At 38.9% G+C, this 23,408-nt stretch overlaps 1 protein-coding gene across 3 annotated transcripts in view; it reads left to right on the top strand.

The window, feature by feature from the left end:
- The window catches only part of WDFY4 (WDFY family member 4), a 144,955-nt gene that overhangs the window by 26,513 nt on the left and 95,034 nt on the right, over positions 1-23,408 (top strand). For 2 of the 3 annotated variants that reach the window (XM_033001780.2, XM_033001778.2), the window contains exons 13-26: positions 2,917-3,010; positions 9,092-9,306; positions 10,221-10,333; positions 11,323-11,530; positions 11,802-11,878; positions 12,559-12,777; positions 13,835-14,019; positions 16,518-16,749; positions 18,692-18,843; positions 19,375-19,486; positions 19,599-19,789; positions 21,385-21,537; positions 21,980-22,053; positions 22,925-23,086. In XM_033001780.2, the coding sequence (XP_032857671.2) occupies positions 2,917-3,010; positions 9,092-9,306; positions 10,221-10,333; positions 11,323-11,530; positions 11,802-11,878; positions 12,559-12,777; positions 13,835-14,019; positions 16,518-16,749; positions 18,692-18,843; positions 19,375-19,486; positions 19,599-19,789; positions 21,385-21,537; positions 21,980-22,053; positions 22,925-23,086 (2,187 nt within the window). Of the gene's footprint in view, positions 1-2,916; positions 3,011-3,097; positions 3,237-9,091; positions 9,307-10,220; positions 10,334-11,322; positions 11,531-11,801; positions 11,879-12,558; positions 12,778-13,834; positions 14,020-16,517; positions 16,750-18,691; positions 18,844-19,374; positions 19,487-19,598; positions 19,790-21,384; positions 21,538-21,979; positions 22,054-22,924; positions 23,087-23,408 lie in introns of those variants that run through there. The other variant, XM_033001781.2, reaches the window with a different exon arrangement.

Here is a 23,408-nt window from a genome sequence, read left to right as displayed (position 1 = left end):
CAGTTCACAGTGTCTGGTTTGGTACATTTTGACTTTGGTTCTGGGATCTGAAGCCATAAAATGAAGCCAGATTAGCTAGAGGTGGCTGGAGGATGTCCAGAAGAAGTGTATGCAAATGCAGCAGGGCAACATGTACCAGCAAGCTGCCAATTTTTAGGTCACACAACCTGGATCCTTTTCCAGCAGTAAATTTTCTGAAAATAAAAATAAGAAATCATGTTCCCAGAGTTTCTGCAAGCCTGTGGTTCCCCTGATGCAGCTTCCTCTTAGCTGTAACCCACGCTCACACTTCCTCCCAAAGAAGGCTTCAGCTTGAAAGGAGGAACTTGAGAGCAGTCAGTGTAGGTGGCCTGTGATGTCCCATTCTGCAACATGTATTTCACGTCCCTGAAGAGGAGGAGAGGAGGTGATCCTATGGGAGCCTGTGACTAAGACACAGGAAAATCAGCATTTTAACTGGATAATATTCTAGCCCTTTACACTGTCCTGTGGTCAATGATGCTGCAAGCTGCTGGGCCACAGGGGAATTGACCCGTTCATTCCCATCTGAAAAACAGCCCTCTGTGTTCCTGCTCCTGCATTAATGTTTGAAATACCTTCTATGACAGATGGGGTCTCTGTTTTTCCTTTTGCTCCTGGTAGTTAGAGAGAGCTTGCTACAAGCTGTGTTAACTGAGGCTGATCTCTCTTTGGGAAGGAAACCCCTCTTCATGCCCACCCTAGCAGAATGGCTGCTGCAGCTGCTGTTACCACAGACTCCCTGAACTAATGGCTCTTTAGGTTCTTTGCAGCATCTAATTTTGTCCCCAAACTCTCTTATTTGGCTTATTTTTAAGTAGCAGACAATGCAGAGCAGATCTGGGATTCACACCATGATACTGGTGGGGTAGATGGAGTGTAATCATGTGGCTGACTGGGTAGCCCTGAGGCAGGAGTGTGAGAGATGGCATATGTGCAGGAGTGAGGAGTTGGTACATGGGGACAGCTTTTGTACTAAGACAAGCCAGAAAATTAGGGACTCTTGGAAAACCACAGAGAAGGCTGAACGTAAGGCTTTCATAACATTCTTAAAGGGAAGCAAGTGTGCAGTGCTGGCATGGAAGTTGAGGTGTTATTTGATGCTGGTCAGGAGCTCTGGGTTTTCCTTCTTTGTTTTCCTTCTTAACAGCCCTGGAGAGTGATAAACCTGCCAGGCAGTGCTCAAAAATAAGAAAACATTTTCTTGTAGTTGTGGCAATGTCTTAACCATTTCATGATTTTATTTATTTTTTAAAGTGTCACTTTCTATTATTTTCTTCTGATATTCACATTTTGTTAGATCACATTTTACCTTACTATGCATCATAGAAGTTATAAAAAAAAATCTTCTACATGAAAGAAAAATTTTGAGTTTTGGAGGTAACCACATTTCTTCACTGCCTAAGTCTTTAGGAAGACTGCTGTGTGTTAGGAGAACTGGGCACGCTGCCTGGCAATGTATTTTTACAGTGTTAGAGATGTAAGTTTGAATTAAGTTGAAAGTTTGGGAAGTCAGTCCTTGAATACAGTGTCTTAGGCTAAAAATGAACTTGCTCTAGGGAGCTCAGCCACAGCAGGAGAACAGACTGCAATTTCGATCCTACTGATTATAGTGGGCCTGGATTTTTTTCTTTAAAGATGGTTAGGTTTTATCTGGGGAGATGAGAGGAGAGCATATTTTCAGTGTGTACTTTTTTTCTTGTTTGACATTTAAAAACTCACATGCATTCATGTCAAGTGCAAGTGTATGTGTCCACAGTGGAGCCACTGCTGCAGTAAGTGTTTATATCAGATCTGATTTTGATTCATTACACAGAAAATACTGCAAATGAGCAATTTCTTTGTCTTTCCTGAGGGTGCAGTAAGAATTATTTGTCACTGTGTGGCAGTGTGCTACACAGTACTCGCTGCTCTGATGCATCAGCTGAGCCTTTTGGAAGTGGCTAATGTGTTAATTACAGCTTTTTTACCCTCCTTTAGGTCCCTTGTAAAAGCTCTATTTTTAATACTCACTTTTTTACTTGTACCCTTTGTTTTATACAATCCAGAAAGCATATTGTGCCTTATTTTTTTTCAGTCAAATTACAGCTGTTAGAAGTTGCCTTTGCTTTTCTTGTGAGATCTATTTGGAGCAGATGTTTCTAATGGTGAACATTAACAACTCTGGTTCAGGGATGCACCTAGAAATGCCGATGATACTCTGAAAATGACAAGCCTGCAGTGCCTAAACTTGAGTTACTGCTGTGCTGTGGCTTCATCTTTGAAATATATCAGACCACTAGCCTGCATCATGGCACAAGCAGATTTTCTCATTGGTAACTCTGATGCCTCAGTTCCTTCCTGTGCCTTAATGTACAAAGGTGATATGTGGCAAAAATGAAGACTGGTGGGGAAGCACAGCACAGATATTTAACTTTCTTTTGTTAGTTTAGGCAGATTCTGGTGTTGGAAGGGAAGGGTGGCATACCAATTTCATCAAGACTCTCTTATCTTTGCTTATTGCTATTATGGTTTGAAAGTACTGAAATTATTGTCTGACCAAAGTTACAAACTGTTTGAAAATAGAAAATACACTAGTTCTGGGCTGATGCATCAGAGAGATCCCTCTGGTTGTCTGTTCTCTGTACTGCAAGTGACTTCAAAGGCAAAGTTTTTAAGAGGCTGCTGTACATCTTTGAATGTGCAGGTGTGAGCTCATGAGCAGGTTATGTCAAGTCTTTGTTACTCTAAGGAGGCTTCCAGATGTTCCAAGTCATCTGTATTGTTTGCTTAGTGTCAAATGCTGACCCTGGTTACTGCTAAGAGGATTTAATGCTGTACTCTGCTGCAACATTGCTGGACCCTCTTTGCTGTTGTTAATGATAACAATGAAAAGTCTTATGCATCTTTTTGCTGCAGGTGGGAAATGGGAGAATGCACCATTGTACATCCGGGTGCTGTCTGTGTTATGGTGAGGTTGCTGCCAAAGCTGTACAAAGAGGGACACTCTCAGGTGAGTCTGAACATATCAAAGTGCCATCTAAACAGTGTCTGCTACTTTTCTGTAGCTTCATTTCCAAGAACTTCTTACTCTTTGCAGATGTGGAAGTACTAAAATTTACCTCAAACACTGGCAGGAGCAACAGCGCAAATTTCCCTGAGTCAACAAGTACAAGAACAACAAACGCTCTTGGCTATCAGTTTGACTAAGTGTTTCGATACCTGCTTTACGCGGTGCATGGGCCTTGGTCCCAGAATACTTACGGCAAAGTCACAAGTGTACAAGTCCCTTGAAAATTATTTAAAATATTGCTGATAGAGGAGAAGAGTCTGGCTCTGTAGTCAAGGTCCATAAACTTTCAATGCAGCTTAGAACCTACTTTGCTTTGTCAAACCTTCCATACACATAGCCACTCTGAACAAGCATATTGCCTATATTGTATCTGCTATTTGGTCTAAAATACTTGAATACAGTTAAAATACATATGGAGGGATTGAAATAAAACCATATTGTTCATCCGGAGCTATGGAAGGTGGGGGTGCAACTAACTGCTGGCACATTCCAACTCTATAGCAGAACTGAATTTCAGCTAGTGAAATTTTGTTAATTACAGTAATTGATTTCTGAAAAAGCACGTAGAACAGCTAATTGGTTAAGGGAGTTAGCAAGAAACTATCGGAGTTGGCTCTAGGGCTGAGCTCTGTGTGAGAGAAGGCCTCTCAGACCCTCAGTAGATGGCAGTGTTCTTAAAAATATAAAGGGCTAGAGCACAAATTCCAGCAATTTCAGTTATATATTTAAATGCATTCATATTTTATTCCTTTCTCACTCCTTTTAGCTATACTAAACAGTATTTGTTTAGTATAGCTGTTGTGAATAGGATTGCCTCAGGTAAAATGGGACCACTATTATGCTAGGTGGATCTCAATGGCTAGTGAAAGGGAGCTACTTGGTAGAAGGATAATAACTGAAGGAATTTCTCTTGGATTAGATACATTCTGTTCCAAACAGGGTACTATTCTTTCTTTTAGTGCAACAGTGTTTGACAGCTATATGAGAGATTAAATAATTTCTTTGTGGATGGAGTTTTTCTACTGCAGACTTTCATTCAAAAATCTGAAGGGGCTTCTTGCTCTGAGTTTAAGACTAAGTCAAATAGTACACTTTTTAGGAGCAATGGTAAAGAACAGACAGTAACTCTTTTCTTCATGCTTGTTTTAGTTCTGTGATAGATCTTTTAAGCCCAGGTATTCAGAAGTATTCTGGAAAAATCTTCTGAATCAGTTTAGGTCATGTGCAAATCCTTTGCTTTCACAGAAATGGCAAGGAGAAAGCACTGCTTTTACAGAAACATTAATGGAACTCAATAAAATTAATGTATTTTGATTCTGACCTTCAGTGATAATATTCATTTCCTGCCAAATTTGCAGCTTCTCAGTGACCTTTGTCAGATGCAAGCAGTGATGGGCTGAAGCAATGTTGAGCCTGTCAGCATAGAAAAAACAGTAGCAGACAATAAAACAGGTGGTCTTGCACTTCAGACATTTCTTCTGACTGTATAGAATGACAATTAAAAGCTGAGAAGAATAGATTTCTGGTTGTATATGACTGCCATTGATAAGTATGGTAAAAAAAATAATTTGAATGTCATATGGGCAGGAAAATTGGCTTAAAAGCCTTCAAACCCCCCAAGAGACAGTCTTTGAGTCAATAAACTGTATTTATAGGATACTGCTCATGTTCATGCCTAGGACTGGTGTTAAACCAGTTCCCATCAGACTGCATACAGTTTGACCAACTACGAGGTGGATTTTCCTTTTATTAATATGCTTCCTGTCCAGTGATGAAATATAGCACTGTCACATATTTCAAAAACTAAGTAAAGTGAGACAGGCTAACATCTGCTTTAGGTGTGGCTCAGGATATTCACAGGAGTTTTTCTACCTTAAAAAGAAAGAAGTTTCCCCTCAGACATCTCTCATCCTTGTCTGGCATTTTGGAACTGTGGCTTTTAAGACTCCAGAGTGTCATGCCAGATCTTTCCCATGTGCAATGTCAGATAAGGAGATCTAGATCTAACAAGGCTGGGTAAGGGAAATAAAAGAAATTTTGAGAAGAGAATCAAAGCATAATTCAGGTCTGTGTCATTATCCTGGCAGTTTTCTTGTGAGTATGGACAAAAAATTCTCACATGATTCATTATGTAAATTATCTATATTTTTGTTAAATAAAATTATTGCTTCTACAGCTGGATTTGTCCTCTTTAATGTTATCTATGTCTCTCCTACAATGAACTGCTGTCATTCACTGTTGTAAACCTGAAACATTGTGCATTGATAAGGAATTTACACCTTTTCAAAAGACCTTTTAAAAGTCTGAACTAGTTGTTCTCACTGTAGATGTTAACAGCATAACACTTTTCAACTATTTGTACTTCTTAAAAATGTAAATTCGTTCTAAACTGAAAAGATCACTGACATAGATATGGCCCACAGAAGATGATAAAACATTTGAGATTTCTCTGCCTTTAGAACTATATTACTGATATCACTGCTAATGTAACTGTTAATATCACAATGAATTCCTAAATTACTGCACTGCATTATCTGCACAAGGAAAATCTTCAGGTGTTTGACCAGAGTTTCATCAACCTTTGGGTTGTGCAGCTAAGGCTCTGGGAGAAAGGAAAGGAGAATGGACCAGAACTCTGGTAGGAGGAAGAAGACTAGAAACACCCTGGCAGTGGGTCCTCCAGACTGGGCTGTAGCTGAAGGTCAGCTCTTTCCCTTGAGCACTTTCCTGCAGGTTTTTCCCCAGCCTTGTCTCCTGGGGGATTTTTCTTTGCTGAGCCTGATTACAGCACAACTTTTTTTTTTTTTTTTTTTTTTTTTTCCAAAGAAAATGCACAGCCTGTCTGCATGTTGTTTTTTTTTCAAGGCTATTTTGGGGCTTTTAGTAAGAAGTTTGCTTGTTCATTGATCAACCAACTTCCAAAGCTTTCACTGTTTATACAGACCAAGCAATTTTCTTCCTGTGCTTCCAACCCCACAGCCTGCCCTTTTATTTGTCCTGTTTCTCTTGTTCACTTTCTCCTTAAAAAGCAGCCCATGTCTCTGTTCACTTTCTCATTAAAAAGCAGCCAGGGCACTAAAATCCTGATAATGTACCCTGGATTGAAGAGATAGAAACTCTGCCAAGAATCCCTGGCTAACTATACCAAAGATCTTGCAATGGTATCATCTATAAGGGGGCACACAGAGACAGCTTTGCCTTCCTCTCAGGTTTCTGATGAACATTGTACTATAGCACTGCACAGTAGCTTAGAAAAATTAGGAGACACTGCATTCAGCTAATCCTGTGGGGAAAATATATTGCAACTAAATGTAATTTGGCAAGCAAGAGGTCTGTCAGACCAACCACCAGAATTAACAAAAGGATTCTTAACATTACAAAGCGATTTTGTTGGTGACTTCAAATGGTCAAGACTTGCTACTGTATTTTCTCTAGAAGGCAACAGTGGCCTCGGTATTTATATGAGGAAAGCTCTGTAGCTTCTCTTACACACAAGCTGTACTAAGGGGAAATGTGAAAAGCCCGATGAAGATAATAAAATTTATGCGGGGCATTTACCTAAACCCTATCTAGGTTCATTTTTTTGGAAGAGTAGAAACAGTTCATACAGTTCATAGTGCTTTCTTCCCTGTCTACTTACAACCAGTGTGTGAACACAAATTATTCTGTAACTTTGTAAAACCCAGTTATGTAAACTGTCAGCAAAGTAAGTTTTGCTTGTTAAGGTCAGTGGGTGAGAGTTAATCAGCAAAATATTGTCATAGAATGGGAATGTGCTTGCAGCTGGGAACTGTGCATCAGGAATTTAAGGTCATTAATTCTTTATGCATTCTTTATGTCATTATATTATACTTTATATCATAACATTTTAAGGGAAAAAAAATTGCACAGATGATTTTCAGAAGTGACTGAAACTCTCTACAGGAAATGGGCTTTAAGCTGATGTATGTGTACCTTTTCTTTTGAAAGTATGACTTAAAATCCTGCGTGACGTGGAACTTTTTGAAAGCTCTACTTGTGATGCCTTGATTTCTTCATTAGTAAAAATAATTCTCAGTGGTATGTTGGGAAGTTAATTCTAATTTTCTATAAATGGCTGCTAGCTTTTCAACTAAGAGATGCTCTGAGATTGAAAAGTAAGTTTGCTTTTTGCACACAGAATTATTGCAGTATCACTCTTAAACCTAAGGAAATTACATCCTTTTGAAGTGAACCCACACTGACAAAGATTCAAAGTTCTTGCACATCTTGAATGTAGTATAATCATTTTGAAGACAGATAACAGTGAATTAAATTCAGCTACCAAGTTTAGAAACTATGGGCTCTTCGGAGCAAGAATCTGGAAACTACTTAAGGAGATTGGGCAAATTGCTAGGTGTCATTTTTCCCTTAAAACTAATCTGAGGCAGATATGTGAGCCCAACTAACTGCACCTTTAATATTCTGATTCATGGTGCAAGTAATATGTGTTAGGAAAATCAATCCATGCATATAGAAACACACAGCCTGGTTTCCTGGCCTCCATTAATATTTCCACTAAAATCTCATTTTACTGGAAGTAAGATCCATGAAAACAACACATTTTATTCAAAACAAGGCAATACTGGTATTGACAAATCTGCTAAGCTAATGAAAACAATCAATTATTTTGTATGCCGTTATGTTTTTATTGAATTTATTTTGCAGCAAACCAGTAGTTTCACTTAGCCAAGACCTGTGTCCTTTTCTGTTTTCTCATGGTTTTATGTATCTACTTTCCTGCATCCAGTCAAAAACAGAGTAAAATAGTAATTAAAGGAGCCAAAAAGTTATGTGAGGTTTTAATACACTGTAGGTCTAAGTGTCTCTCTGAAGAATAGTTTATTTTAGTCTGGTGAATGATTTCTATATGTAATGAAATGCACAGTGTAACTTGTATATTGTGAATGAACAGTCATTCAGAAAGAAGAAAATGCTAGCCAAAGATTTCACCATTCAGACATCAAAAATAATAGTTGAGTTTTACAAAAATAGTACACATGTTGCATTGGATGTACTAGTATTATTGTCTGTTACAGTTGGGGCTTTTGGTTGCTGAGCACTTTGAAAACAAATTGCTGCTTGGTTTTTAAATTGACTCGTACTCGTTTTGTTTTGTCTGTACGCAAAAGAGCTGAATTCCTCTTTATACTTAATAAACTAGCTTATTCTGAATCCAGTGAAGTTGCTTCTCCTTCATGTTATAAAATCAAATCCCAATATCCTAATCTGCACGTCTGCCATGATTAGTGTAATTTTCTTGAAAAGTCTGCATAGATATTTCCTAGAAGAACATACAAGAAAGCCAAAGAACTCTTGGGGGTAGGGAACACTTCATCTTTGTAAGATCTGTGTTTAAATATGTGATGTACAGTTACTTTTGTGTGAAATCTAGTTAGGTTAATCAGGTAGGCTCTATTCCTAATTGGGAACAAATTGCTCTAAAGATAATTTATGAGAATTGAGATAATTCTTTAAGACCATTAAGAAGCAATAAAATAATGCTTCAGTTCAGCAAAACATGTAGAGAGGTGTTTAAAATTGAGTGTTTCATGGTATTGCTAGATACAGTTTTGTTTAAGAACAGTGCTTTTAAACTAAAGAGTAGATCATGTCAATATGACTCTCCACGTGCTTAATGTTAAATATATTCTGAGTTACTGTGTCAATCTTGGATCTTATACATAATAACCTGCCCTTGGTAGTGGTCCCTTCTTTTGTACGACAGAGAATTGCTCTCTTCCTTTACTACCATAGTGTTGTGGCAGAAAAAGCTCAGCTGTGGACGGCTAAGCAGCTACTCGGATATATGCACACTGTTCAAGTGCAGAGCTTTATAGAACAGCCATGCAGTTGCACTTGAGCCTCTGGCCTTAGAGGCTTCTATTCTGGCCCAAATTTTTACACAGATTTGACAACTGAAAAAAAAATTAACAAAAATAATCAGTCATCATGTACAGTTTTAGTTCCAGCCCACTGACTTCAGTTCTGTGTCCATTTCAGCTTTCACAGGAAATCCAATATGCTGTGGTTCATCATATCCAGTCCCTGGTGAAGTCAGAGAAGAGTCGACAGGTGATGTGTGGATCTGGCTTGCTGAGCACCATCGTAACTTCCTGTCAGGATGTGTTCCGCAATGAGAGCCATCCACTGCATCTGCCCCTTACTAGAGTGTTTGAGAAGCTTGCGTCACAGGCTGTTGAGCCAGATGTGTTAAGGTATCAGATTGTATCTAATGGAACCAATTTGCTTTAGTGGTGCAAATTTTTTGCAAAGTTTGTGTAATAATTAGATACTAAATGTAGTACTCTAATTCAACAAGACTCAGTCTTTTGTTTCAAATCTCAATTAATACTACTTAGTTATTGATTACAGGATATATGTAGGGAATGATTTACTGAAAATGGTATGAGTCTGTAGTGTTCTGCTGTGTTTTCTTTGCAGGGGTTGTAAAGCCATTTATGAATAGTAACTAATTAAGTAGTTGCAAAACAACTAGGGTTGTTTTCTCCTGGTATTCATATGAAGAAGCTTGTTTCCTGAGAGTAAAAGTGACTTTCTCTTAGCTTGAATCCATGTCAATGAAAGATGCACAAATAAAAAGTGTAGTCTTGTTTCTCAGTCTCTGTTTCTACGTTGAGGATGTATTTTCTTCTTTAGTGCTAAGAAATGCTAGGCGTGACAGAGATCAGAATGCAGATGAAGTTGGACATGCAGTGGAAGATTGGATTTCTTCTACTCAAAAATGGAACAGAATTTCTTAAAAAAAGAAAAAAACCAAAAAAAAAACCAAACCAAACCAAACAAACAAAAAACCCCCTAAACCATAGATATTTTTTTTTTTCCTGAAACATTAGTAGCATTCAAAAGTATTGCTGAAGAAAATAAACCTTTAGGGTTTTTTTCAGTAGGAAAACCTTGAAAAGGGAAGTGTAAAGCAAAAAAATACTTGTGGTGATACAGCGGAAAACATTCCTCCTGTTTTATTTGGGATGTCTTTAAATCTTGGTATCCAATAAGAAAATTGGTCTCCAGAGTGCTGAGCTGTATTTGCATGGTTGCTATGACTCCAAAGTGTCTGGCTCGATTGTTTTCCTTTTTTTGATTGCTTTCTTCTTTTTTTTCATGTTAGGCAATTTCTTCGGTTGAGATGTTCTCCACCACTACCTTCCAGGCTCAGCACAAACAAGACCAAGGTCCTTTCATGTCAGGGGAGTGATTCAGCTAACACAGCTTGGAATGAAGGTAAGCACACAATGAACAGCCTGTTGCTCATACAGTGGCTGGGTTATAGATAAGTCTGTAATGACAGGAAACTGCTGTTGGTGTAGGTTGCTTGAAGACAGTCACAGTGAAGATGGAGTATCCCTGGATGTTTTAGACTGGGCATTGCCCAGGTTGGGTAGTACTTGACCGACACTAAGAGCTGATCTAATGACCAGCAGAGATCAAATTATAATACATGTACTCAAGCCAGATGGTGATATAGACTTAGACTTTGCTGGATCAAACACTGAAGTGATCTATAAAAATACTAATCATATTCCACAAACCAAGGGTGTGTCTCCTGTGTTTCCAGCATGTTTTCCCTGTGGTTTATAGCTAGAAATAGAATAAAGATGTGAATAAAGAGCACCACTTTTTGTAATCCCTAGGGTATCCTAGTAGTCTGCCTTGCTTATACAGGCCATTTTCCATCCAAGCCCTTCCTCTGTTCTAACATGTTTTGCGGGTGAAAGGCTACAGTAGTAGTATTTGGTGCTTAAACTGTTCTCATGCCTATGGGACAACTGATACAGTTCGGTATAAATTTGGATCTTATGTTCTTTGCAGTCATTCTTGAGATCTGCTCCCACATATTGGTTGTTATTATTCTGTTATGGCAGAGTTGCATGGACTGTGTATAAGAAAAATGGAACCAGTGGGTCAGGAACCTTTTTACTAGAGGTGAAGTTTGAAGCTGTCTGAAGATGTGTGGGGAGAAAATAGGGCTATCACTTCTGTATGCTCCTCTCTCCTGCTATCCTCCCATTCTGAAATTCCTACAGTGCAATATTTTCGTGTATTGCTGAGGATTTATGCAGGCTGTTGAGGATGTGTTACTTGAAGAGCATGCATTACCTGAAGAGCATGCAGCGCTGTTCTTAGCAGTGATGAATTGAATACAGGCAAAGCCTATGATTGAAAAAGTATTGCAGACACTGATCTGGTTAGTCACTATGTTGATCTTATAGGTTCAGAAGAGGACATGGTGGACAATAAAACTGATCCTCAGACAGTTGTGCCTGTCAGCAGCTCTCCTTGGGTGTCTAAGGGATCTGCATTGGCACTTCAGACTGCGATGAGTCTCATCTCCATGGTGTCACCTCGAAACTTCCAGCTCCACAGTACTGCTTTGGCTCCATCATTTGTAGAGTTTGATATGTCCATGGAAGGATACGGGTATTGCTGCTTGTTGCTTTTCTCTTTAACTGCTCTGCAGTTTTCGAGTCCTTATTCTGGACACAGCAATCAATCACTTCTCTCTCCATCTTAGGCAATCCTTTTGGCCTATTGCTGCCTTGCAGCAATGCTGCCAGCCTATTTTGTTACTGTCTTATTGTTGATAGCCTAGGCTCTGCCTTGCTGCCATGATTCTGCAGTGTTGTGTTACTGATGACATTCAGGGATGATTTTAGCTTTCTGATGAATGGGTGCTTGCTTGCTTTTGTAGGTGTTTATACCTCCCTACCTTGGCCACTGTCATGGGACCCAGTGCAGAGCAATCTGTCTCAGGAGGAATTGGCATGGGTAAGCACTTTTATTTGTCTACAGCTTCCTGAAAACACTGACTTTTCAGCCCCACTGAAAGCATTTGACATTATTTCAATGCACTTCTGTCTCTGTGTCCCAGTCCAGCTCTGAGCTGTATAGCTCAGACTGTTCACCAAAATGCAGTATCAGATGCAGCTTAATAGTGTGATGCATTTACATTAACATTAGCAACACAAATTTAAAGCAGGCTGCTAAGAAAACAGTCTTAAAAAGTAAGAGCAACCAGATTTTAAGGTAATCTGCCACAGAAAGAATAGAAAATGTCACTTAACATGAAATGGGATTCTGCTACAGATCAAAATCCTCTGTTGGGTGAACTGGGAAATAACAGTAATTCCTGCTTCTTGAATTTTGTGAACTTTGAGAATGCTTGTTTCTGGCTCAGTGCTTCCCAATTGATGAGCTCCATGTCATGGAGATCTAGTAGTCATTTCTCATCAGTCAATTTTAGGTCATTTATACATGTGCACACACTCATATGTGCAGTTTCTATAATATTGAAGATGGGCAGTGAAATCTAATAGAACAGAAATTTAACCTCACATTCTAATGTGATTTCTTACATGGTTTGGGCTACAAATTAAACAGAAAGTGGTTTACTAATGTCTGCACAGTGAAACCAACTTCCTTACTGCCTTTTTGTTTCCTGTCTACAGGCACCAGAATGTTCCCTCCCTCAAGTGGCCTGACATTCTCCTGCTGGTTTCTAGTTAACAAGTTTGGCTTGGTGCACAACAGTCACCCACTCCGTTTCCTCACAGTTGTGAGGCACATGTCAAGAACAGAGCAAGAATTTGTTTGCTTTTCAGTAAGCTTCTTCCCACAAGACCTTTCTTTGGTCATTTCCACAAAAGAAGTGGAATTCCAGCTGCTTGGTAAGGCTCTTCTCAGTCAAGCTGCAGTGCTATGTCCTCTGATTATCTGGAATTTTTCATTAACAATTTTCTTCTTATTATAAGTACTCAGAACATTAATGAGATTTTTAATGTCTTCAGTTTTCTTCTGACAACCTGTTGTGAATGTATTTTGTGGTCGTATTTCATTTTTAAGTTTGCTGTAGGCATTGAGAATTATTTTGTGGCCTGCAATATATGATAAAACTTATAGATATTCTGAGAAATACATTTGAGTGTCAGTTATATGGTTGTGTGCAGTTGTGGGGACTGCACTTCAGTCAGCTCATCCCTGCCTGTTCTGTGTGGCAGTAGGTAGATTTAAAGAGTAAGACTGAGGACTCTGGGAGTCATCTAGCTTCCTGATAAAACAGCTTATTTCCTTTCCTCACTTTTAGAAGGTTTTCTATTATGCCAGCCTATTAATCTTTTTTACTTGTTGACACTTATCCCTTTCTTCTTATTGAGTACAGTAGGTACTTCAAATGTGAATGTGATTGAACATTGCAGAGGAGGTTGGAAACAGAGTGGGAATAGTAGCTTAGTAGCTGGGATTTTTCATGCACAGTTGACATCATGTGAGTGCTCTGATTTCCTTAGATGGTGTTAAAAATCCCAACTTGTTGTTTTTCATAAAAACTACAAATTAATGTACAGAGTTTTATAATCTCATTAACTCACTAGGATTTTTTTTTCTGTGTCAGCTAGCTCAGTGAAGATCCTGATGGGTTTTACTCTTAGAGAATATGTTGGCTTTGTCCTAGTTCAGTCCAGTTTTGCAGCACTGAGGCAGCTAGTAGCTGTTACTTGGGAGCATGGCACATTGTATGCTGGAGGGATCTTGAGAGTTGTGCAAGTCTCAGGTCCTGATAATAGACCTTCAGGGAATGTTTTAAAGACATTGAACAGAATAGCAGCAAATCACTCTATACTCAGAGAGAGTCATGTTCTTTGTGTCACATTTGATAGTTGTGTTCCAGAGGCAGGGGAAGGCTGAGAGAGACTTTCTGTTGACTGCCCCCTATTTTTGCTGTTACAGATATTATGGAACCTGAGGGTGAGGTCCTAAATCCCTCCCCATTTCCAGGTCAAGTCCAGTTTGGCTGTGGGAAGCTGGTGGTCACTGGCCAGTGGCATCATCTCACAGTGACAGTTGCTAAGGAAGCAAAGAAGAGCTGCATTGTGTCCGCTTATATAAATAGTCAGATGCTTGGCTCTGCAAAGGTAAAGGCTCTCTGCATAGATCTCATGCTTGACATTTGCCTTTCATTGGTTTTCATTTTCATGTCCCCATGCATATACCATGACATTTCAGTCATTTAACCCGAGAGACTCAAAGTATGGTGATTTGCATATATAACATATGTGTCACTGCATTGTGCATGAGTGGAGTCAGAAATCCATACAAATCAGGGTATGTTTGTGCTGCTTTTCAGAAGTATGTTATAAGTTCATCCTGATGCTTTGAACTGGTTCCCCCTCCCATCTCAGCAAGCAGATAACCCAAGCAATTCTGAGTGGTGACACTCATCTGAGAGTTGTGGTTACCTAGTTTGCAAGTAGCTCAGGGTTATATTGATGAAATTCGGTTGTAACCTTAGGCCAAAATTTTATGAATTGACTAATGATTTTAAGGGTCTCTCAGTTTACACCCAAAATTTTCAGAAGTTGTCAGCTATAAGAAGTACATTTCAGCAAGACATGACCAGAGAACTTTAAACAGAAGGTGCTTTGTATTTAGGCTAAAACCTGCAAAGGTTATGAGTTACATAGGGAGCCTTAATTTTTGAAGAAAGGCCTGGAAAAGTGGAAAGGTCACAGAGGAACAAGCTTCTCTGACTGGCCAGATCTTTGCAATAATCCCAAATGGGTGGAATTTCCTCAAGCATCTTACACTGTCATGTTTGAAGCTGTCCTCTTCCTGTTACAACCTATTGAACAGTCAGCTGATGAGTCAGTGACCTTTTTCTCACTGGCACTCCAAGCACTCAGGAACAGATAAATGTTCCCCTGGGTTAGTTGTTCAGTGTGTGAGATAGCTCTTGAATTAAAATAATACTTCTTTTTTGAGTTAATAGAAATGAAATCAATGTTTTAATTAGGAGAAATTTGTAAATTTCAATTATATCAACTCATGAGTTCATTGCAAATGTTGGTGTAGCTAATATTTCCCCTAATGTGCCATTTCTTGTGGTCTTGTTGCATAGGAGTCAGTTATCAAATGGTGAATGTCTTAGGTTGCAAGAGATATCACGAGAAAGCAATCCAAATGTACCTGAAGAGTTCCTAATCTACAGGATAAATGAGAAGAGCCCATGGTTTATATTATCATTATCATCATGCTCCTGGTTTTGAAGCTAATCTCAAATTATTTCTGAGATTTGATTTTTGGATTTTGAATTCTTCAGGCTGGCAATGTTGAAAATGCAGCCTGTTTCTATTGAAGATGTGGTTTGCATGGTAGTTTTTTGGTTTTGTTTTTGAATAGAATCCTTTTATTAATTGAAACTTGTAACTTTGGTCTCTTCATTCTAGCTCCCATATTTCAAATCAATCGCAACAAGTGTAAAGCTTACTTGTGTGTTTTATACTTCCCTTGCAAAAGCAACCTGTTTATTTCCAAATATTCTCTTTCCCATACTTGAGAAAAATGATCTGTCTCCTAAATGCCTTCTGGGACCTATATCCATTTCAAGAATGAAAATTTAATTTAATTTGCTTTCCTTCAAATGAGACTGAAAGTCATCAATAAAACTAGGCCTAAGCATTGCAATTGATTAAAGAATTCACAGCAAATGTGTTTAACATACAGTGAAACAGCTCATAATAAATAAAACAAGCCTTTAGTAAATAAAAGATTGTCCCAGTGCTGGGGTCTCTGACATGATGTAAGCCTTCATCTTGATGTGTACAGTGAATAAAAGATTGTGTAAGAAAATAGAATTGCACAAAGGTTGTTAACAACACCAAAAGCTATTTTTGGGTGGTGGAGCCATGGGGGTTGGGGCTAATGCTTAATATTTGTTCACTCAAGTATCAAGTCCTGCCTCCTGATATTGACCAGCCCTGATTCTACACCTCAGTAGCCAGAGAACAGTAAATGCTAGGAGTCTCTCATTTTAACAGCAAATTGTGAAAGGCAAGGCTAAACCCTGAAGTACAGTATAGTTTCTCTCTACCAAAAAAAAAATCCCAACTACTCCCTATTAGAGCTGTCTGCATTTAAATAAAATAATATAAAATAATTTAGGAGGCTGAATCCTTATTTTGAGACTAAAAATAAATGGTCAAATTTGCTAAACTATGTCGCTTTCACTGAAGCTAACTGATGCACTTAGGCTACACTCTTCAAAAACTGTTTATTCTCTAGGTGCCTAGTACAAGGTGCAATCTGTAACTTGGCTTTCTGTGTTGAAAGTCACAGTTTGAGTTATCAAGTTTAGAACAGGAAAAATAAGTCTGAGGTCAAGGTAGGGATTTTGTTTGCCAACACTTGAAATTATTTTGACTGTGTTTTTGAACAAAAAGTAGGCTTGAACTTTCCAAAATACTTATGTTTGTGATACTTCTGAAAGTCCAATTTCTAAAGAGTAGCTGATAATTGTGTTGCACAGCTGAGACTTCATTGAGGAAAGAGGTGGCAGGCAATACCTTCCAGGGACAAGACCTTAAGGCACCCTGAATGTATTGGGTCCCCTCAGTGAATTCGTCCTCTGTTGCAGATGCAGTACCTCCAACCCTTACCAGGTAGCTTTATTTCTATGGAACCCTCTTCCTTTATTGATGTCTATGGGTACATAGCTACTCCTCGAATTTGGAAACAGAAGTCCTCCTTGACCTGGCGCCTTGGCCCTACATACTTGTTTGAAGAAGCTATTTCTGTGGAAGCCATGGAGGTGATTAATAAGCTTGGCCCACGGTATTGTAGCAATTTCCAAGCAGTACAGCTTCAAGGTATGTGATAAATCTTATATCCACCATTATTTGTTTGTCAAGGGAATGTTCTTTTCATGCTTATAATCTGCTATTAACTGTGCCTAGAGCTCACTCTAAATGCCTGGAACTCTGTGTTACTGAGTGTTGTACAAGATTGTAGTAAGATACCACAAGAATCTTGTAACATACTGTAAATTGGGCAGAAAAAGAGGAGCAGAAATCAAGCAGCAGGGAGAGCTGGAGAATAAAGAGAGATAACATGTGTTTGAGGAGATCTAAGATTGCAATTTCTGTTGGACAGACACTAAAGCAGCAGCTTTAACTGAGATGTTCTGCATTTATGGTGCTACAGAAAAATCATGGCAGAAAAAGCATCATTGTCATTAATTGTAAATGCCTGCAGAGTAGGAGAGAGCACAGGGGAGAGAGGGGTAGGGAAATAAGTTACATTCTATTTAATGAAGAGGCTTTTTAACTAAAGTATACTGTTAGCTTCAATTATTAAACAGGCAGACAAAACATTTCAGTTATTGATTACTGTTTGTTCAACAAGTAGTGCATTCACCTCTGTTACTAGAGCTTAGGATGAAATGGGATGGTCATCTCCCATTTGAAAATAGCAGAATAATTTCAGCTGGTGATGCTTCAGCCTAAAGCAAAGTGAAAAGACTGGCTGAAAGTACTTCTTCAGAACACTGTCTTATCTAGGCAAAAAAAATTTCCAAGTCAAGCATGGGAAGGGGTTGTTGAAAGATAAATTATAACCAAATACAGACCTAAAATAAAATTATTATCAGTAGAAGTCAGAAGGATTTGATTTTTGAAATGTTGAGTCTTTGTGAAGTCTGGGGTGTTTGTTCTCTACACACTGGTCTTCCAAACTGGACTTTACTACTAACCACCGATTGTGGCCGACTCCAGCAATGCCCTGATGCAGGGAAATCGGGGCAGGGAAGGAAGTGGTACCTGACATCTCCCTCTTCCATCAAAACACCCAAAAAAACTTCTAATAGAAATTTTGACCTAAAGTTTGAGCACAAATCCCAGAAATATTATGGTTTATTTCTTCAAATGGATTTATGGCCTTGTTGCAAATGTCAGTTTGAATTGTTTCAGCAGCGTTGTGTCCCATCTCACCAGTATCTCATTGCTTCTCACTAAGCAGCAGCAGCGGTGCAGAGACTTAGCCAAAAGTCCATGTCCTACTGGAAGGGAAATAGGTGACACAGCCTTGGGGCATTTACTTCTAGTTAATCTTCATGCAGAATATATGCTAATTCTTTTTGCCTGTAAGGGCTGTAGCACCAGCATTAGTAAACAGTTTCATAAATCAATTGTTTTCCCAGTCTATAAAATTGTAAAAAATCCAAGATGATTTTTTTTTTTTTAAAAGGTATGCATAGTTTTTCCAGTGTGAGCAGGAATAGAAAATTCTTTAAAGAAAAGCATGTGACAATTTCATACGATCATTAAACTGCTGAACCTGCTACTTTTGAAAAGCTCCCCATATGTTATGAGTTGGCAGCTCTGAATTTTTGCCTCTGTCCTTTTTCTTCCACATGAATTTTTGCTCCTGCTACCCCTGAGAAAGGTCTCAGTAACATGGAAGGCCTCTGAAATGTTTTCTCTGCCCAGAAAGTTTGTTTATATTGTGCAGACAGAGAAAGGTTTATTCTGGACTTTTCTGAGCTTCATGAGATACTGGGAGAGGATGTAGAATCTACACAAAGCAGTAACCAGAGCAGACAAGCCAAGCACATCTCCTGTTAGTGCTTATGCTGGCAAGCTGCCATGGACTGTGTTGTGAAGGGTGAGGGCTGTTTTCTGATTGTAGTTAAGTCGAAATCAAATTCCTATCTAAATTTTGGTTTCCTTCAGTTATTTTTCATCTGCCTCTCTCCTGTCTCACATGTTGAGCGTGCAGAATTCCTTCAGAGGTTTATAGTGTCTTTCATTTTAGGTATGGATCAGTACAGTGATCATAATGCTACACCTCTGGTGGCAGAAGAGAAGATTTCTTTTGGAATCAATGCCATGTGCTCAACTTTCACTACAGTCCAAGATATAAAGAGCTCCTACAATGAAGTGGATGGCCGGCTGATTGCCAAAGAGGTCACAAATGTCTCTCATTTGTCCTAAACATGTTTTCTCTTGTTTCTGATTGGTTTCTCAGAGCAAAGTTTGTGACTCTATCTTAGTTGCATACCTTCAGTGATTTTTTTCTCAGCTTATCTTCCCCTTCCTTAACTCCATTCTAATCATGGCTTTGTTTTCATCTATGGGGAGGAATAGATTGGACAGTGTGAACACGTTAAAAATCTTTCTTTAAACAGCAACAGAAGCCATAGTTTTCAGGTCTAATAATAATTTGTTTCAGTCCGTGATTTCTTAATGCTTTCACAATGACCCTTCACACACTATTCTAGCATTCTTGCCAGTGCTAGGCCCACTGACACGTCAAAGTAATGAGGTGGTGGGATATTTTAGGTGGGTCCTAACAATGAGTTTTGAAGGGAAAAAAAAAAATGGTTTTCATAGTCTAAAAGTGATAAAATAATCTAATGTGTTAGAGCATCTACTTACTACTTTTTCTCTCCCCAGTACTACCACAGTTTTTCTTAGGATGTCTTTTATCTGTTTTAGATTGGAATTAATTCTCGGGACAGTTCAACTCCAATATTCTTAGCTAAGAATGTTGCTGGACACCTCTCAGGTTCCTTGCGGACTATTGGTTCAGCTGCTGTGGGCCTACATGGTAAATGCACTATGCCTTAATGTTTCATATTTTAGGAGTTGGAACTTTCTCTATCCATAAAACAGATTTAGTCCATGTAACTTCCTGGTAGAGTAATGCTGTGATTTCCTAGGGGTAAGAGTGTTCCAGTCCTCCCCAGCAGCTACTAGCCTGAACTTCATTGGAGGGCCTGCCATTCTCCTGGGTCTCATTGCTATGGCCCATGATGACCACACCATGTATGCAGCTGTCAAAGTCTTGAACTCCATCCTGAGCAGTAGCCCAATGAGTGAAAAATTGATGAGACACATGCACGGATACCAGGTAGATACTCTTTTGTTCATTCATTCTGGTTATAGTCTTTCCCTTGGAGAACCTTATCCCAAAACCTATCAGTGGAAATGAATGAAACATATCCTGGCTATTAGCACTTATATTTGGAACTTTTAAAGTTATGAGATCTTTGAAAGGGGCATATAGGAGCATGCTCTAAATTCTGTGCTTACAGTCTCTGGGAGCCTCTATAACAGTGTATCTGCCGATGGGAAGGTAAGGAGACAGATGCTCGTGGTCAGACAGGATCTAATAAACTAAATAAACCAGTGCAGCAGATTTGTGACTGACCTACAATTCACCTTTTACCAACACACCTGATCCTTCCCACAAGAGACCACTTCTCAGGTAGGTCTGCTTCCTCCCCTTGGTTCATCCAGCCTAAATTTCCTCTTTACAGACTGCCCAGTGTAGGGCTCACAATGAATTCCTATGGCTCAGTCTTCATTGTGTGTTAGGAATTGTGCTAATATAAATAAGTGATGTCTGGATTTCACTGATTAGGTCTGTCTTAAATTCATCTTTCAAACCTGAAAGCTGTGCAGACTGAAGAGTTTGGTTGTATTTAAGCACTATATATATAATATTGGATAGGTTAAGGCTCAAGCGTGAAATTTCAGTTCAGCATCATTTACTTTATGCTGCATAGGCTAAGCAGAGACTTATGGAACAGAGAAGACTCTGTTCCATAATGGAGATGGTTCCAAAAGAGACGCTTAACATTAGGGCTTCATGAATGATTTATTATAAACTTTCCATTTTCTCAATTTGTGAATTGTTCATTAGCTGATCCTGATTCATATGAATATATTTATCATACTTAGATATTGTTTGCCCAATTGCTTCTTGCAGGTGAATGCCAGCCTTTAGATTATGTACAAGCTGTTCCTTTTGACTTCATACTAAATAATGTTCTCTCCACATGACTGATCATCATGTTGCAGTGGAGTGGTTTTGCTCTTTGTTTGGCTGTCTGAAACTTTTTTTCTTTTTAACAGCCAACTAATAAAAACATGTTTTGATATGTATTTTCAAATGAATGTCTACTCCTCCCAATGTATGCAAATTGTAGTGGCTTTCTGAACATTTTTCTCACTGTATTAGGAATTAATTGAATAATCAAAGATAGACTCATTTGAGAAACGGGCAATGTTTCACAGAAATGTCTTTCATTTGAAGAGGTCAACATTAATTATTTTTTTAAAAACTAATACCATTTGCAAGCAACTAAGACTACACATCCATGAAGAATAGTATAGAAAACCTACTGTGGTTATTTACAATTATATTTGTATGTTGCTTTTCGTAAGTTCCATTCAACATGATATGGCATGTATTTTGCTCCTGTTCAATGCCACAGAGTTGTCAAACTCCTTCAAAAACTTGCCCTTTCACTTACTGCACAAAATTTTATGCTCGGACTGAAATCTTCACTCTCTTCATGATGCTTATGCAAGATGTTTGCAGTCATGACTACTACAGCCAAGTAAACCGCATTTATCTTGAATTAAAAAATAGTGTTACATGTTAGTTTCTAAATAAAAAATTATATTCAACAGATACTTATTAAGTATTTTTTTTTTCAGTTGCTGACCTATCTATTGAAGAGGAAGACACATCTCTTAAACAACAGGATTTTGCAGTTAATGTTCTCCCTAGTGGGCACAGCTGAGCTTGGCTTTGAGTCTTCAGTCATCAAGAATTATAATGCATTCCAGTATATTCTCTGCAACTTTGAGGTAAAACTGTTGATGTTAATTTATTAATTTGCCTGTATTAAAGATGGCTTTATGAAGTTTGGTTTGTTCATAGCACCTCCTGGATCCAATATTTGGGTTAGGATGGTGTGTGGTGATTTTCCATACTGTGGCTCACCTGGGGTGGTGGTAGCTCCTGGAATGGCAAGTCCTCTGTCACCATGGCTTCCCACTGTGCCTTCCCACTGTGCCTTCTGGAGTGTTCCTGCAGACCCTGGGGGCCTGCTCCTCAGGGCTGGTTCAGTAGCAGCAACTCCTCACACTGGCAGGAATTTCCCAGTGCCTGCAGGTTGTCATTGCAGAAATGACTGAGGGTTTATGATGTTATCCTCCCTGAACTACTTGTAACTGTTTCTCTGCCACGGGTTACTTGTCCTCTCAGCTCAGCAGAGCAATAAAACCTCTGCTTTCCTCTGTCTTTCAGCTTTGGATGAAAGCACCAGAAAATCTTGACCTTGCTCTTTTTTCACATCTTGTGGAGATCTTGCAGTCCTCCAGGTATATAAACTAGTATACAAATCAGAAACATGTGAGACAAGCTCATATGTAACCTGAAGCTGGAACTGTGAAGTTGATATGAAGGGTCCAGTCCTAGTTGACATCAGCAGACTCTGGGAGTGAATCATTCCTATATTGCTCTGTCAAGGCTGGCATTAGTGATTTGATCAGGCCCTGAGATGACTGTTGATCCAGGATGGGAAAAGCTATCTCGTGACCTTTTTCACATAGAACCACTCTTGTACAATGAAAGTTTAAATGTCTGCTGGGGAAGGGAAATCGGAATGTTTGAATTGTGTATGAAATAACAACAAAAAAAAAAATATAACTGAAGTTATGTTTAAAACCAAAACACAACGCAGGAAGACTTTTTTATAACAGCATATTTTCTTAATCAACTGCACTAGGTTTAAATGTATGTGAAGAGACGTAGTATGACAGAGGGGCTGAGTAGACCAGGATGATAGATATTCCTTCTTTTAGATATAGTAGGTATTCCTTCTTTTTGGTACCAGAAAGCTCTATGCAGAGCTGTCTGGTATCCCTTGCTGAGTTTTACAGGAATAGCATTTATTATCACCAACTCACTGCTTGAAAACTCAATAATGTTTTCTTTGAACTCATTGAAATGCAGCAGTTTCCAGGGGAGAGGGCTGATGGGAAGGGTAGAGAACATGCAAAGAATTCTTCAGATCTCCATCTCTGACACATATTCAATTTGTCTGGCAGTTTTTGAAATGTTGCCAAAGCAACATTAGAAACCAAAGGTGCAAAAGTAACAGCGCAACCTGAGAATCCTTTTAGGCAAAACCCAGCAAATTTAGTGCTTTCCAGTAAAAGCTTTTAATAGTCCCTGTGCCTTTTTTTACAGAGACGGATGTCAGAATGCTGCAGTTGCCTACCAGGTTCAAATGGTGCCCAAGCTCATCTTCCTCTTCAATGATCCCGAAATCAGTAACTCCAGGATCACTGTGGCCTGTACTATTCTCTCCCATCTGTTGCAAGGGTACTTTAACACAAGGGATGTTCTCAGGTAACCTTCAGGTCTATAACTTTTTCTCAGTTTGCAGATCAGCTATACTCCTGCCAATGTTGGAGAGAGCTCTGTAACTTCCCTCACCTCATCTTTGGTAGGAGCACCCATATCTTTGGCAACTGCAGGATCCCCACTGATGTAAAACTCTTTCATGCCTTCAAAACAGAGTTCAGCCCAACCTTGTATTTGCGTGAAGCTGGGTTGGGTGATGACCCTTACAATGATGGCACAAACAATTCTGCTGGTATGACTGGGACTACTAAAAGTCTGTACTTAATATTTGGTTTCATTAAAGCCTGCCCCTGAAGTGTAGCAATCT

This window comes from Tyto alba, unplaced genomic scaffold, assembly GCF_018691265.1.
Source record: "Tyto alba isolate M040663 unplaced genomic scaffold, T.alba_DEE_v4.0 Super-Scaffold_1, whole genome shotgun sequence".
NCBI classification, from domain to species: Eukaryota; Metazoa; Chordata; class Aves; order Strigiformes; family Tytonidae; genus Tyto; species Tyto alba.
This window is presented reverse-complemented; position numbering and strand designations above follow the sequence as displayed.